Here is a 15778-nt window from a genome sequence, read left to right as displayed (position 1 = left end):
GAGAAACCTGTCGTGGAACTCGACGAGAAAAAAAAAGAGAACAAGTTCTCTTTTTCCTCGTCGGGATTCTCAATTTCCTCGTCGTGTTTCTCGTCGGGCTGGTTTACGACGAGGAACACGTTCGTGTGTATGCTTAGAAACCCGCGCATGCTCAGAATAAAGTATGAGACGGGAGCGCACCTTTGGTAAAAGTAGTGTTCGTAATGAAGATAGCACATGTAACAGACTGAAAAGCGCGAATTGTCTCTTACCAAACTTTTACTTAACGCGCAGTAACATGAGATTAGCAAATGCAGCCCCAAGGGTTATGCCAGTAGAAACGAACTTCCCCTTTATAGTGCCGTCGTACGTGTTGTACGTCACCGCGTTTGAGAACGACGAGATTTTGTCTTGACAGTGTGTATGCAAAGAAAGCTTGACAAGATTCTCGACAAGCCTGACAAGAACCTCGTTGAGGAAAACTATGTTTCTTTTACGACGGGATTCTCGAACGAGATTACGACGAGTCGTGTGTGCGAGGCCTCAGGCCCCTTTCACACTGGGGCGGGAGTAGCGGTGGCGGTATAGCACTGCTAAAAATAGCGGTGCTATTCTGTCGGAATTGCTGCGGGATTCGGCTGCTAGTGGTGCGGTATTAACCCCCGCTAGCGGCCGATAAAGAGTTAATACCACCCGCAATGCGCCTCTACAGAGTATTGTTTTCAATGGGAAGGATCGGTATACATACCGCTCCTCTCACCGCTCCAAAGATGCTGCTTGCAGGAGATTTTTTTTATCCCCTGCCAGCACATCGCCTCAGTGTGAAAGCCCTCGGGCTTTCACATTGAGGTTGCTGGGCAGGAGTTTTTCAGGCGGTATAGCAGCACTATACCACCTGAAAAACTCCTCAGTGTGAAAGGGGCCCATCCATTGATCCTTCTGTGAATAAGGATGACAAAAGGTTATCCTCCACTTCATCCATAACAACCCCGATCATCGATCATTTGTTGCATTTGGGTGTCAATTTGTGGGTGAAACTAAGAGAATTATAGCCACCCTCCCTCTTTACTCACAGCAAACACACTTAGACATCCCATAATAGTTGAAGCAGACAGCCACAATAGAACAATAGAATACAGTCACACCCCAAACCATCCATAGACACACTCTTAAACCGTGTGGACAGCCTTCCCAGAAGAGTTGAAGCTGTTGTAGCTACAAAATGTGGCCTTACTCAGTATTGGACCCTATGGACTAAGACTGGGATTCCATTAAAGTTCATGTGCGCATAAAAACAGGTCTCCCAATACTTTTGACAATATAGTGTATATCAACCCTAAACCATGGAAACATTCAGCTCACCTTCAAATGCATCATAAAGGAGTGTTCTTACGTGAAGTATACTATTATACAATATAAACCTCCTCAGATGTAATGTTGAATTTTTTTTTCGCTAATGCATACATAAATACCTGAGTCTTAGGCCTCGTACACACGACTGAGGAACTCGTCGGAAAAGACACATTGTTTTCCTCGACGAGTTCCTTGTTAGGCTTGTCGAGGAACTCGACAAGCTTGCTTTGCGTACACACTGTCAAGACAAAATCTCCTCGTTCTCAAACACGGTGACATACAACACATACAACGGCAGGGGAAGTTCGATTCCACTGGCACAACTCTTGTGGCTGGTTTTGCTAATCTCATGTGTTTGCGTGTTAAGTAAAAGTTTGTTAAGAGACGATTTGCACTTTTCAGTCTGTTACAGCTTGAAAAATTTGTTATCTCCATTACAAATGCTACTTTTACTCCCGTCTCATACTTTATTCTGAGCAATCGCGGGTTTCTTAGCATACACACGCTCGAGTTTCTCGTCTAAAAACCAGCCCGACGAGGAACACGACGAGCAAATTCAGACTCCCGTCGAGGAAAAAGAGAACTTGCTCTCTTTTTTGCTCGTCGAGTTCCTCGACAGTTTCCTCGATGAAAAATGTACACATGACCGGTTTCCTCGGCAAAAAAGCTCTCCCACCAAGTTTCTTGATGGATTCTGCCGAGGAAACCGGTCGTGTGTACGAGGCCTTAGTGTATCTACCATAATCTTAGTGATCAGAAGTTTCACGCATCAAATGTACATATATGATAGCCAGGTTTAACTCAAGAAAGGTGCATATAATAGTCAGATATCAGCAGTATAAGCTTTATAAGCAGTATCTATCAAGACTACCAAAAAATAAAGTTTTTGAAGAATGAAATAAGTCACTCCTAAACAAGAAAGGTAAGTACTGACCCAGGGGAGTAAGCAGGGCTGATCCTAGGCAGGTGCGTGAGGTGCAGTGCACTCAGGCGCCACAGAGGTGGGGGCAATAAAGCACCAGAGTGCTCCCCTCTCTCATCCGCGTCCAGAGGCGGCTCTCTCAGCCAGTCACTGCCGCCGCCACTGTGTTTCCTGCCCAAGCCCGTCCCCCACTCCCTCCTCCTGTCAGAGGAGGAGAGCGAAGCATCGGCTGTCTCTGTGTGGAGAGACCAGCCATGCAGTGACGTCGCTGGGGGGCGGTCCATGCCTGACATGTGTTCTCCTTGTCCGTGTTAGGGAAGCATCTCTGTGTTTGAGTCGCTGCCATAGAAACATTTGTGAAGGGGAGGAGTTGGTTAGATGACCATGCCCATGTGGGGGCGCCAGAAATATTTCTGCACCCAGGCGTCTGTGGCTCTAGGATCGGCCCTGGGAGTAAGAGGGAGAGTGTTACATGATCAATGACCATAAGTATTGCATCAGGTTTGGCTCTATGCGTATCGTGGTGATACCACTTTGTGAGGAAGTAGACTGTAAATCCATTTAGTAGACATTGGGGTTGATTTACGAAAATTGGGGAGTGCAAAATCTGGTGCAGCTTTGCATATTAACTAATCCACTTCCAGTTTTTTTTATCAAAGCTTAATCGAACAAGTTGAAGTTAGAAGCTGATTAACTAACATGCACAGCTACACCAGATTTAGCACTCTACAGTTTTAGTAAATTAACCCCATTAAATACATCATCAATATGATTGTATATGAAACCTGTTATTTTAGAACGATGGCAAGACATTTGGGCTATCTCAGGTCTCTACTGCAGGGTTCAATTGGAGAAAAAACTTTGGACCGAGTTGGCTATATCCAGCTAGTAGACTGTTGTTTATCTACATTGACAGTGTTTGTAGTACTTATAAGAGTGAAAACTCATACACGTTTCTGACTGTTGGGGAGACCTTTCACAAGTTGGATCATATGCTAACATAAAACTACAGCCTATGGCTAGTTTTTATGTTTACTTTTTATAACTTCCAGAATTTAAAAGTACCAAGAAACAATTTATGTAGTTTATAGTGATGTACAGTATATAAGTTGTGTCTGAAGACTAGGCAGATTATGCCCTTGGTCTTCTCTCACTTAAACCTACCAACTCTGCTCACCCTCCCAGTGGCTAATAAGATAGAGGTCTAGTGACTGCTATGGGCTTCTGTTTTTGCAATGAAGAGCCTACTAGAGAAACTACTTTAGCTGGCTTCATAATGGAAGTGTATGGGAAAGCTGGGAACTCAAGGCGGGAAATCCCTGGAATCTCTGAAATGTATAAGAGGCTAGCTGGTGATTCAACCTAGCGGCATCCATCTAAAAATTGTGATATCATTTTAGCCACTTAAAGGGTCACTAAAGGAAAAAATTTTTTTAGCTGAAATGACTGTTTACAGGGCATAGAGACATAATAGTTAACTGATTCCTTTTAAAAATGATTAAAAATTGATAAAAAAACAATCATATAATGTGCCTGCAGTGTAGTTTCGTTTTTGCTGTTGTTTGCTGGTTCTCTGATGTACAGAGAGCCACTAGAGGGCAGTCAGCCAATAGAGAGCAGTGATACTTTGTCTAAAACTCCTCAGCACCAATCCAGTTTAGTTTTACTCACACCTCCTTGATTAGTGACCACCGTGAGAAATCTCCCAGTACTGTGGTTATCAGGAAACAGGCAACCAGGAAGTGTCCAGAACAGAGAAGAATTACAGAAACATCAAAGCAAAAACGAACAATGAGGACATGAAACCAGGACTGCAGCAAGGTAAAGGAAGCTATTTAGCTAAAAAAAAAAATTCCTTTAGTGTCCCTTTAAGGACCGCCTAACGCCTATATGGCAGAATGGCACGGCTGGGCACAAGCACGTACCTGTACGTCCTCTTTAAGTGCCCAGCCGCGGGTCCGAATCTCCGTGACCGTGGCCGCGGTCCTGTGATCGGTCACAGGAGCTGAAGAATGGGGAGAGGTGTGTGTAAACACACCTTTCTCTTCTTCACAGTGGTGCTGTCATTGATCGTCTGTTCCCTGATATAGGGAAAGGCGATCAATGATGTCACATGTCCAGCCCCGCCCCCTACTGTTAGAAAAACATATGAGGTCACTCTTAACCCCTTCAGCGCCCCCTAGTGGTTAACTCCCAAACTGCAATTGTCATTTTCACAGTAAACAAGGCATTTTTATAGCATTTTTTGCTGTGAAAATGACAATGGTCCCAAAAATGTGTCAAAATTGTCCGATGTGTCCGCCATAATGTCGCAGTCATGAAAAAAATTGCTGATCGGCGCCGTTAGTAGTAAAAAATAAATTATTAAAAAAAATGCAATAAAACTATCCCCTATTTTGTAAACGCTATACATTTTGCGCAAACCAATCGATAAATGCTTATTGCAATTTTTTTTTACCAAAAATAGGTAAAAGAATACGTATCGGCCTAAACTGAGGAAAACAAAAAGTTTTTTATATATATTTTTGGGGATATTTATTATAGCAAAAAGTAAAAAATATTGAATTTTTTTCAAAATTGTCGCTATATCTTTGTTTATAGGGCAAAAAATAAAAAACACAGAGGTGATCAAATACCACCAAAAGAAAGCTCTATTTGTGGGAAAAAAAGGACACCAATTTTGTTTGGGAGCCACGTCGCACGACCGCGCAATTGTCAGTTAAAGCGACGCAGTGCCGAATCGCAAAAACTGGCCAGGTCCTTTACCTGCATATTGGTCCGGGTCTTAAGTGGTTACAGACAGCTTATTCTTTATAACCAACACACAGCTGTCATTCTGCTTTTAGTTTAGTAGACTAATAATGGCAGTGTCTTAATTGTTGTCTGGCTAAATCTTTATTGGGTAAGCAAATAAAGTGTTGATTGTCTCAGGATATGCATGAATATCCAGTTAAAGCATTTATCAGTTGTCTACAAAAAGTCATTACATGTATATCATTAAATAGGCACTTCAGGCAAAAAGATGAATACATTGACTAGATGCATATATAAACTGTTTTTACATTCCAAATCATGCACAATTTTAACTGACATTTATGTGATTTACACATCTCTTCAATGCAATGCCTGACAGCTGACCACCCTATTTTCTGGTTCACCCATGCAACTTTCACATGATTAAACAATGAATCGGCTTCATCACCCTTATCCAATGAGCAGACAGATAACAGAGGAAACTGTAATGCTAAACCATGCTATGTCTAGAGTTCCGCTTTAGTTTAATAGACTGTACCTGTTAAATTATTCACTTTACGGTCAACACAAAGGACAATGGGGGCACTCTTTACGTCTAGAGGAAAAGAGATTTCATCTCCAAATCCGGAAAGGTTTCTTCACAGTAAGAGCTGTGAACATGTGGAATAGACTCCCTCCAGGGGTGGTTCTGGCCAGCTCAGTAGATTGCTTTAAGAAAGGCCTGGATTCTTTCCTAAATGTGCATAATATGAATGGGTACTAACATTTATAGGTAAAGTTGATCCAGGGAAAATCTGATTGCCTCTCGGGGGATCAGGAAGGATTTTTTTTCCCCTGCTGTAGCAAATTGGATCATGCTCTGCTGGGGATTTTTGCCCTCCTCTGGATCAACTGTAGGTATAGAATTGGGTATATGGGATTGTAAGATATTTTTTATTTTATTTTTATTTTTTTATGGTTGAACTAGACAGACTTGTGTCTTTTTTCAATCTGACTAACTGTGTAACTATGTAACCAAAATACATAACCCAGTGATGATTTTTTTATGGACTAAACATATATATTTTGTTCTTTGCTTCTTAGACACCTCATCGGAGTTTACAGATGGCGTTTTTATTTTCGAAGATTTCCCAGAGCAAGATCCAAAGACCATAAAGCGTTATGATGCCATTGTCGTAGAACAGTGGACAATTTTTGAAGTAGGTGTTTCATGTCTCAGCTTTGTCACATACATATTTTACAACAATTATATTAAAAGTATAATGTGTGGTATTTCCTATTATGTTAGCTGTTATAGTACAACTAGTGAGATTAAATAAAAGCCCTAACAACTGGGCACTCTACCCCGGGTCCCTCATATTCTCTGACTGATCTCACAACATCCAATGAAATGGCATCTGTGTTGTGGCTATTAATTTTCTCCATGGCTGTAAATGTTGTACTCAAGATGCTAAGTTTAATTGGAATATTGGCCATCACAATGCTGTAGAACACTTCCATACTTATGAAATTTACATAAAAGAAAGAAAAAATGATAGCATATGTCAGGCTTGCAGGCAGATACTTTCCATGGATGTCATGGACCCAAATCCCACCGCTGCCAACCAATGTAACGAGACCCTTGCTCGCTCGCTTCCGCTCCCCCGACACTCCTCTGCTACTATTGAGTCAGCTTGCAGATCGCAACGTCTGATGGTTGGGTCATCCAAGGCTTCCGGGATCCGAACTACAGCTATGTGCCGTTCGGAATCCATTAGAACAAAACACCAGGCAGGCTGTATGTAAGTTCAAAGAGAAAGACTTTATTGGAAGCACACAACAAACTTTTATGCAGAATTTGGAACATCCCGCCCCCAACAACCGCTTTCCTATTGGTTAATTGTAAAGTACATGTAGTTCTCCTTCAGGTCCTCTTAGCCATGCAAATGAGGACTTGAAAATGAGTCAGCAGGGATGGGTGCGATAGCTTGAATAGAAGGACTGCTATGTGTAATGAGACAGAAGCCCCAGGGGGCAATCAATGTACACAATAGCCAGACAGAGAACAATGGAGCCGTCTGGAGCCTTAAGACAGAGCAGAAGACCCCCCCCCCCACTGTGTAACAGATTTCAAGGAGGAACACTTCCGCATTCCAAGGTCCATGACAATACTTCCCCTGGGAAACAGTCCAACAGCCACAGTGGGACCCCGAACGGGTCAACTCGAGGATGTTGGAAAAGTAGTCTTAAGGTTCCAGGTCTGTCTGCTGGGGTAACCCCTCCCGTCTCATTGCCAGCATGTCCCGGGTCCCCAGTATCTTTTCTGGCCCATAGTCTGTCGGTAGGAGGTTAGCCCCCAGTCCCTTCCAAAACACACAGTGACAGTGGGTTCTGTCACAATGGACAGTACACTTTAATATGGGCCCCTGCACTTCTGAGGCATGGGCAGACATATGATCTCTTTCATCTCATAGTTGCCAACTTTGTCAGATATTATGGGATAGTTTGGTAGTGGACCAAAGCTAAATAGTGTCCAAAGGTCCTATTTTAAGGGGAATCTAAATTTATTTTGCATTTTAATACTTCTTTCCAAATAGTTAATCAAAAGAGAACCAATCTGCAATGTCCATTAGTAAGCATTATCTTTCAGGGTTGGCTGGTTATTTACATGTATTTTCCCTCCTCCCTAGTGTAAAGCCCTGTACACACCAGTAATTTTTTCGCTGGGTTGAATGAAAAGCAACTGACAGCTCAGGTTGGAGCCACTGCACAACAAGAATTCTCTTGCCTTTGTGGCTGTGTGTGGTGAAGAGATGAGCTTGGGCATGTTATTTGGATATATATCTTTTGTGGCCCCCAACGAATCCTTGATTAGGCCGCTCAGGACTAATGATGAGCTTGGGCGTGTTATTCAGAATTTCTATATTTATCGGCGTATAACACGCAAAGTTTCAGGAAAAAAGTGTAATTTTAAGTAAAGAACTGTGAAGCAAAATAAGGGTCATTGCCCATCAAATGCAGCTTAATCAGTGCCCATTTGCAGCCTCACCATTGGCATGAATGCAGCCTCGCCATTGCCATGAATGCAGCCTCACCATTGCCCTAAATGCAGCCTCACCATTGCCCTGAATGCAGCCTCTCCATTGCCATGAATGCAGCCTCTCCATTGCCATGAATGCAGCCTCACCATTGCCATGATTTCAGCCTCACCATTGTCATGATTGCAGCCTCACCATTGTCATTAATTGCAGCCTCACTATTGCTGTGAATGCAGCCTCACCATTGTCATTAATGCAGCATCACTATTGCCATGAAAGCAGCATCACCATTGTCATGAATGCAACCTCACCATTGTCATGAATGCAGCCTCACCATTGTCATGAATGCAGCCTCACCATTGTCATGAATGCAGCCTGACTATTGCCATGAATGCAGCCTTACCATTGCAATCAGGGCAGACTTGCCAATGCCAACAGTGCAGCCTGATCCGTGCCTGAAGCCCCGGAGGGGACAGGGAGGGGGCGGGATGAGCGATGACAGATTACATACAGGAGAATCTCCTGTTTACTCAGCGGCCTCTTTAATGCCATTGCTAGTAAAGGAGATGGGACCTCCTATTACAGACACTGCCAAGCAAACAGGAGATTCTCCTGTATGTAATCTGATGGCCAGGCCCGGATTTACTCCCTTTGCCGCCCCAAGGCCGGGTCCTTCAATGCCGCCCCCCGCCTGCGCAGTACAGGGGGGACATTATCCGGGGACTTTTTCGGCAACACACGAAGAAGGAGGGGGGGGGGTTTGCTGCCGAATATGACATTGAGAGGCGGGGGGGGGGGGGGTGCTGCTGCCGAAAATTGAGAAGCAGGGGGGTGACATTGAGCATTGGTGGGTCTGACAAAATGACATTGAGAACCGGGGGGGGGGGGGGGGGGGGGGGGGGGGGGGGGGGCTTTTGCTGCTGCCGAAAATTACATTGAGAGCCATCTCACCTCCTCTTCCCTCTGTTTTCTCTCCTCTCACCATCCGTGACATGACAGGGGGGAACTCCGGAAATGAAAGTAAAAGTGTCCTCTCCTCTCAGCCGCAGTGCCGCCCCTGCACCCACTGCCGCCCCGAGGCTTGGCCTTGTCTGGAATCCGGCCCTGCTGACGGCACTCGTCCCGCCCCCCTCCCTGTCCCCTCCGAGGCAGCGCAGATAAATACGGTATATATCTTTTGTGCACTGGGGGCCACAAAAGATATATATATTAACTAGAACACGGGTCGCAGTTGGCCCGCGGGTCAGACTTTGGACATGCCTGACTTAAAGGGGAGTTCCAGCCTTTTTTTATGTTTATTAAACGTCAGCAGCTACAAAAAGTGTAGCTGCTGGCTTTTAATAAACAGACACTTACCTGCTCCACGGTTCCAGCGACGCGCCGGCCGGGGCTCCGCTCCTCTCCCCCCCTCTCCGGCCGGCGTCTTCATTCCAAGTGTGGGCACCCGGCCGTGACAGATTTCGGCTTCACGGCTGGGCACCCACTGCGCATGCGCGAGTGTCACTGGACAGGCGATCGCCTACAGGGAGGGGCTGCAGTAAGGCGATTAAGATATTCGCCTTACCAGCCCCTCGGCGGAAGGAGGAAGTGGGACAGGAAGTCCCACTCCTCCTGAATACCCCCACTCCCCCCCCAAAAAAATGACATGCCAAATGTGGCATGTAAGGGGGTGAGGAGTGGATTAAGCGGAAGTTCCATTTTTGGGTGGAACTCACTTTAAGGTGATACAGTCTTCTGCTTCAGTTCAGTGCTGAAAACATATATTTTTTCTGGGTGGCTGAAATATTGTTAAAGTGTTCATTAACAAATCCATTAGGCTAGCATTACAATGATCTTTTTTTTTTATTCTACCAGCGGGTTGAAAAAAAAGAAATGATCCATCTTCTCCATTCACAGATTCAAGGTGGATGGGGGAATCACTCCCGCTGTGTTTCTAACAGCAGGGAGCCTTTCTCAATGTCAGAATACACTAATCAGTCCTGCCAGCTACAGCCAAAGGCACTGATCACTCAGGAAAAAAACAGACAGGCTGGTTGTACAGATGTCAGCTGGTAGATTGACTTCTGTACAAACAGCCAACCAATACATGAATTAAAATTGAGCTGGTTCCTGCTGACCGGGATGCATTTTGATCCATGTATAGCCACCCTTTGTTTTCTTTCATGTAATCCTGGTCAGTTTTTACTTGCTAGTTTTATGAGTGTCTGTTAACACCAATGATCTGAAACAGGACAAAGCATAACCTTTGTTGTGGGCTTACAGTCTGATAACTACACTGAGGCCTCGTACACACGACCGAGAAACTTGCTGGGATTTTTTTTTTGCCGAGGAAACCGGTCGTGTGTACATTTTTCGACGAGGAAACTGTCGAGGATCCCGTCGAGCCAAAAAAAGAGCATGAAGCCTCGTACACACGACCGAGTTTCTCTGCAAAAAACAGCAAGAAACTTTCTGTTTTTTTTTTTTGCAGAGGAAACCGGTCGTGTGTAAATTTTTCGACGAGGAAACTGTCGAGGAACTCGATGAGCCAAAAAGAGAGCATGTTCTCTTTTTACTCGACGGGAATGGAGAAAATTGGCTTGTCGAGTTTCTCGACAGCCTAACAAGGAACTTGACGAGCAAAATGATGTGTTTCGCCCGTCGAGTTCCTCGGTCGTGTGTACGAGGCTTGAGCCTTGTGCTCTGAAAGAAGAATAAAAGTGCATAACAGGACACTCAACTATCCTCAGGAGGTACGGTTACACCGGTATAGCAATTTGAGTGTGAACATTAGAAGATTACTACAAAACCAGATAAGAACTAACAAGAAAAAAAAAAGATTTATTAAGTTTTAACTTTTTTTCAAATTAGGGACATTTCCAGGAAGAAACAACCATTTCAGGGACAAATCCTATTGTCTTTGAGGCTCCCTGGAAATGAGGGACGGAAGGCAATTATAGTGTGACCCCAGTGTAGACCAAGCAATGTAGACATTTGTCCTTTAATGTAACCTTAGATTGTCTCAGAAATAGTTCCATAGAAAATAATTTGCATACATTACTTGGAATGTAGGTCATAAACTTAAAGCGTGAAAGATATCTTAATCAATTAGATCAGCGTTGTTCCACCTTTTTTCATGGTGCTGTTCATATCCGATGTTTACCATCTCTGATAAAGGAAATTGCAGCATAATGGAAAGCGTAAAAAATGACTCCTATTTATCCCACAATTTACTGACCAGCTCTGATTTTAAAGACCTTCATTTCTTCCCAGCTATTAACATCCAAAGAAGTGACTTTGAGGCAATTGGTCACAGTCAATTTCATTTATACACCAATACTGTTTGCTGTGTTGTTCCTATTTTTTGCTGTATGCAGATGTACGTCTTCGGTACTCATTCACACAGGCAGCCGGGACGGTAAAAGCAGATTGTACTCTCCCATGTACTTGTATAAAGCTGGCCATACACTATGCAATCTGAATGTAAATCTCTTTACAATTTTCTTTAGATTCACCAAGACTATGGAATACGAGGCCCTACCTGAACAATCTATTCAATTTGTATCAGTTCAGGCAGGCCCTTGCACTACATAGCTAATGTTAGATCTTAAAGCGGGGGTTCACCCTAAAAAAAAATTCTAACATTACATTGAGCTCAATTCCGACATTGACAGTATGCTGACCTTTTTTTTTTTTTTTTGCCGTACATACCGTTTTTTTCTTTATTTCCCCCCCCGGCTTCCGGGTAGTGAATCCCGCGGGAGTGGGCGTTCCTATGCACAGGCTAAGTGATTGACGTATGACAAAAGCTTCCCCTCGGCGCATACGGGCACGTCACGAGTTGCCGAAAGAAGCCGAACGTCGGTGCGCAGGCGCCGTATAGTGCCGTATAGAGCCGACTCGCAGTCCGGCTTCTTTCAGCAACTTGTGACGCAGCCATATGCGCCGAGTGGAAGCTTTTGTCATACGTCAATCACTTAGCCTGTGCATAGGAACGCCCACTCCCGCGGGATTCACTACCCGGAAGCCGGGGGGAAAATAATGGAAAAAACGGTATGTACGGCAAAAAAAAAAAAGCATACTGTCAATGTTGGAATTGAGCTCAATGTAATGTCAGAATTTTTTTTTAGGGTGAACCCCCCGCTTTAAGGAGCTTGCACAATCAGATTGTGCAGTGTATGGCCATCTTAAAGAAAGAAGTAGAAAAGTAGGTGGAAATAAAAAAAGAGCTGGTGTATTAATAAGTGAGGTGTGGTCCAGAGAGGTAAACATGCCCTGTTCTGTGATGCAGTAAGGCAGTGCACGATGAGATATGACGTTTCCTGCATTGTCACATTAATGCAGTGTTTCTCAATTCCAGTCCTCAGGCCCCCCCAACAGGTCAGGTTTTCAGGATTTCCCTCAGATGAAAAGGCTGTGGTGATTTTAGTAATCACCACAGCCTTTTCATCTGAGGGAAATCCTGAAAACCTGAGTGAAACTGATCAAATCACCTGTGCAAAATAATGGAAATCCTGAAAACCTGACCTGTTGGGGGGGCCTGAGGACTGGAATTGAGAAACACTGCATTAATGCCACAGGAAGTGATGAGCTCAGAATGCATTTTTTTACATTTTAATCAGAGAGGTGCAGATTGAAAGCTGCCATGGACTAGGTCAGTGAGAGATAAGTACATTGGGATCGCTTGGACAGAAAAGACATTAGAGAAGGCTTCTAGTTATTAGACATGTGCAATTTGTTTCGTTCCGAATTTGTTTTTTAACAAATTTCAACAAATTCGTTAATTCTGAAATTCCCGAATTAACGAAAACTCGTTTAACAAATTTTCCAAATTTTGGTAAATTCGAATATTCAAACATTCGTACATTCTAAAATGTTATAGATTCGGAATTTCGAAAATTCGGAAATTCTTTTAAATTAAAAAATCCGTAAATTCTGAAAATTCTAAATCCGGAAATTTGAAAGTTTGAAAATCCGAAAATTTTAAAATCCGAAAATATGAAAATCCGTACAAAAAGAACGAAAAATTCAAAAGTTCAAAATAAGAAGGAAAATTTTAAAACCGGAAAATTCTAAAATCTGAAATACTAACTAACTAATTGTAACTTAACTATTACTAACTATTAAATTATAGGTATTGGAATTTCCTTTCAAACTTGGCGGTTAGTGGACGTAGTGTATACAAATTTATCCAAAGTTAGGAATTATCCAAAATAACGAATGCCGTATCTAAATGAATGGAATGTAACAAATTAATAATAAATAACAATAAAAATAATAATGAAAACCTTTTATTATTATTATTTATTATTAATTTGTTCCGTTCCAGATGCGGCATTCCTTATTTCGGATGATTCGTAAACTCGGATAAATTTGTATTCGTGACTTTGACTAACAGCCAATTTTGAAAGGAAATTCCAATACCTTAATAGTTAGTTATTTTTAGCTATTATTTCAACTTTTCGGATTTTCTTATCTTATGTACGGATTTTTGAGTTTTCGAAATTTCCGAATTTTCGAATTTCCGGATATTCAGATTCTCAAATTTAAGGATTTTCGAATTTCCAGATTTTCCGATTTTCAAATTTAAGGATTTTCGAATTTCCGAATTTTCACATTTCTGGATTTTCAAATGGAATTTTTTAATTTACGAATTTATGAAATTACAAATTTCGATCATATCGAATGACCCGAAAAACTAAAAAAAAAAAAATACTAAAACGAATGAAACTAAAACCAACAAATTTTTCGGCAGTGCACACATACTAGTTATTATGAAAAGTGAAATCCTGTCTGAAAAGGTGAACTTTAAAACATTAAAACACTTCATATACATAGCTGTTGACTATAGTTGAGCTTTGCAAGCAAGTATATTAACATCAAAAAAGATTGGCATTGAGTTGTATTATGTGTCTTATTTAGAGAATTTTTTTGTTGATCAACTGAGTTGTCAGTTTGGAAAGAAATATATATATATATATATATATATATATATATATATATATATATATATATATATATAATGATTTTATGTTCTTCTCGTATTGATGAAGTTGTGCGGTTCAATATATAGAAACACAAGAGATGCTGTCATGAAAGTTGCAAGACGAGAGCTGCAAGGCACCTGCAGTATTTCCCGTTCATCTGGTGTCGGTCTGAGTAGACACCACAGGCTGCTCTGCCTGTAATTCCGAGCTGAAGACAGGGAGATGTCTATATATTGTTTTTTGTCATTTCAGCTGACTACATCAAGGCAGACACTGAAAATATGTTTTGGCACATCATTTTGCTATTCCTGATACGCAGGTGTTTTTAGTGTTTTGGCCATTACAAACTCAAAAAGCTATTAGAATGTGTCAGAATTATGATGAGCATAAAGGTGAACAACACAATCATTCTACGAAATAAGATTTCCTTTAAATCAGATGGAGAAGATTTTACAGTTAGCCTTCTGTAAAAAAATAAAGATTACACAGAAAAAAACTGTGGTGTTATTCGTATCAGTTCATGATGTTTCATTTTCTAAGCAAACCACAAAAAAAGAAAAAAAAAACTCTCATAGACCTGCTTATAAAGATTGGGAATTTCCCCATGCTTATTTTGAGACATCCTTTAAGAAAAAAGTGTTTGTTATTTTCTATAATGAGTTGATGAGAAAGGCAAGAACATTTGGAGACATGGGAAATTTTATGACATTTTTTTGCACGTTTCAATCAATGAGTCTGATCAATTTAACTACTTGGTAACCGCCCTATAGCCGAAATACGGCTACAAGGCGGTTACCTAACTCTAGGAGGGCGTCAATATACGTCCTCCCAGAGAGTCACAATTGCGCGCCCGAGCGGGCGCGCACACGCGATCACCGGCGCTCGGCGGGTCCACGGGACCCGCAGCAACACGGATCGCGGTAAGGAGCCAATGGAAGCGGCTCCTTACCACGTGATCGCGCCGTCCAATGACGGCGCGATCACTTGTAAACAAACCGGCGTCATGTAATGACGCCGGTTCCTCCCTCTCCTCTCTGTACCGTTCGGTACAGTGTGAGAGGAGAGGGAGGGGGGGGGGATCGGGCGGCAGCAGCAGCCGCCGCACTGTGGGCTGGATCTGTGACAATTGCAGTCACAGATCCAGCCATCCCTGCGCAATACTCTGCAAAATAAAAATAATGATGAGTGCAATACTCTGCAATACCCCACCCCATACTCTGCAATACCCCACCCCATACTCTGCAATACCCCACCCCATACTCTGCAATACCCACCCTGGGGGGGTGGGTATTGCAGAGTATGGGGTGGGGTATTGCAGAGTATGGGGTGGGGTATTGCAGAGTATGGGGTGGGGTATTGCAGAGTATTGCACTCATCATTTTTTTTATTTTACTCTGCAATACCCACCCCCCCATACTCTGCAATACCCACCCACCCATACTCTGCAATACCCCCCCCCCCATACTCTGCAATACCCACCCATACTCTGCAATACCCCCCCCCATACTCTGCAATACCCCCCCCCATACTCTGCAATACCCCCCCCCATACTCTGCAATACCCCCCCCATACTCTGCAATACCCCCCCCATACTCTGCAATACCCCCCCATACTCTGCAATACCCCCCCCATACTCTGCAATACCCCCCCCATACTCTGCAATACCCCCCCATACTCTGCAATACCCCCCCAATACTCCGCAATACCCTCAATACTCCAATACCTTGCAATACGTCGCCTATGGGGATTTTTAAGTAGCAACGTTTGGCGCAATTTCACGAGCGTGT

At 42.9% G+C, this 15778-nt stretch overlaps 1 protein-coding gene and 1 non-coding gene across 2 annotated transcripts in view; one reads left to right on the top strand and one right to left on the bottom strand.

The window, feature by feature from the left end:
• Window positions 1-15778, top strand: part of RFTN1 (raftlin, lipid raft linker 1) — a 475198-nt gene that overhangs the window by 398822 nt on the left and 60598 nt on the right. Inside the window, exon 7 of the mRNA XM_040352954.1 lies at window positions 6092-6207. Within this exon, the coding sequence (XP_040208888.1) occupies window positions 6092-6207 (116 nt within the window). The remainder of the gene's footprint in view (window positions 1-6091; window positions 6208-15778) is intronic.
• LOC120942127 lies at window positions 12388-12481 on the bottom strand. Its single transcript, XR_005749921.1, has one exon. It is a non-coding gene; the product is annotated as a small nucleolar RNA SNORD90 (small nucleolar RNA).

This window comes from Rana temporaria, chromosome 5, assembly GCF_905171775.1.
Source record: "Rana temporaria chromosome 5, aRanTem1.1, whole genome shotgun sequence".
NCBI classification, from domain to species: domain Eukaryota; kingdom Metazoa; phylum Chordata; class Amphibia; order Anura; family Ranidae; genus Rana; species Rana temporaria.
The sequence above is the reverse complement of the archived record's forward strand: the minus strand, read 5'-3'. Positions and strand labels throughout refer to the sequence as shown.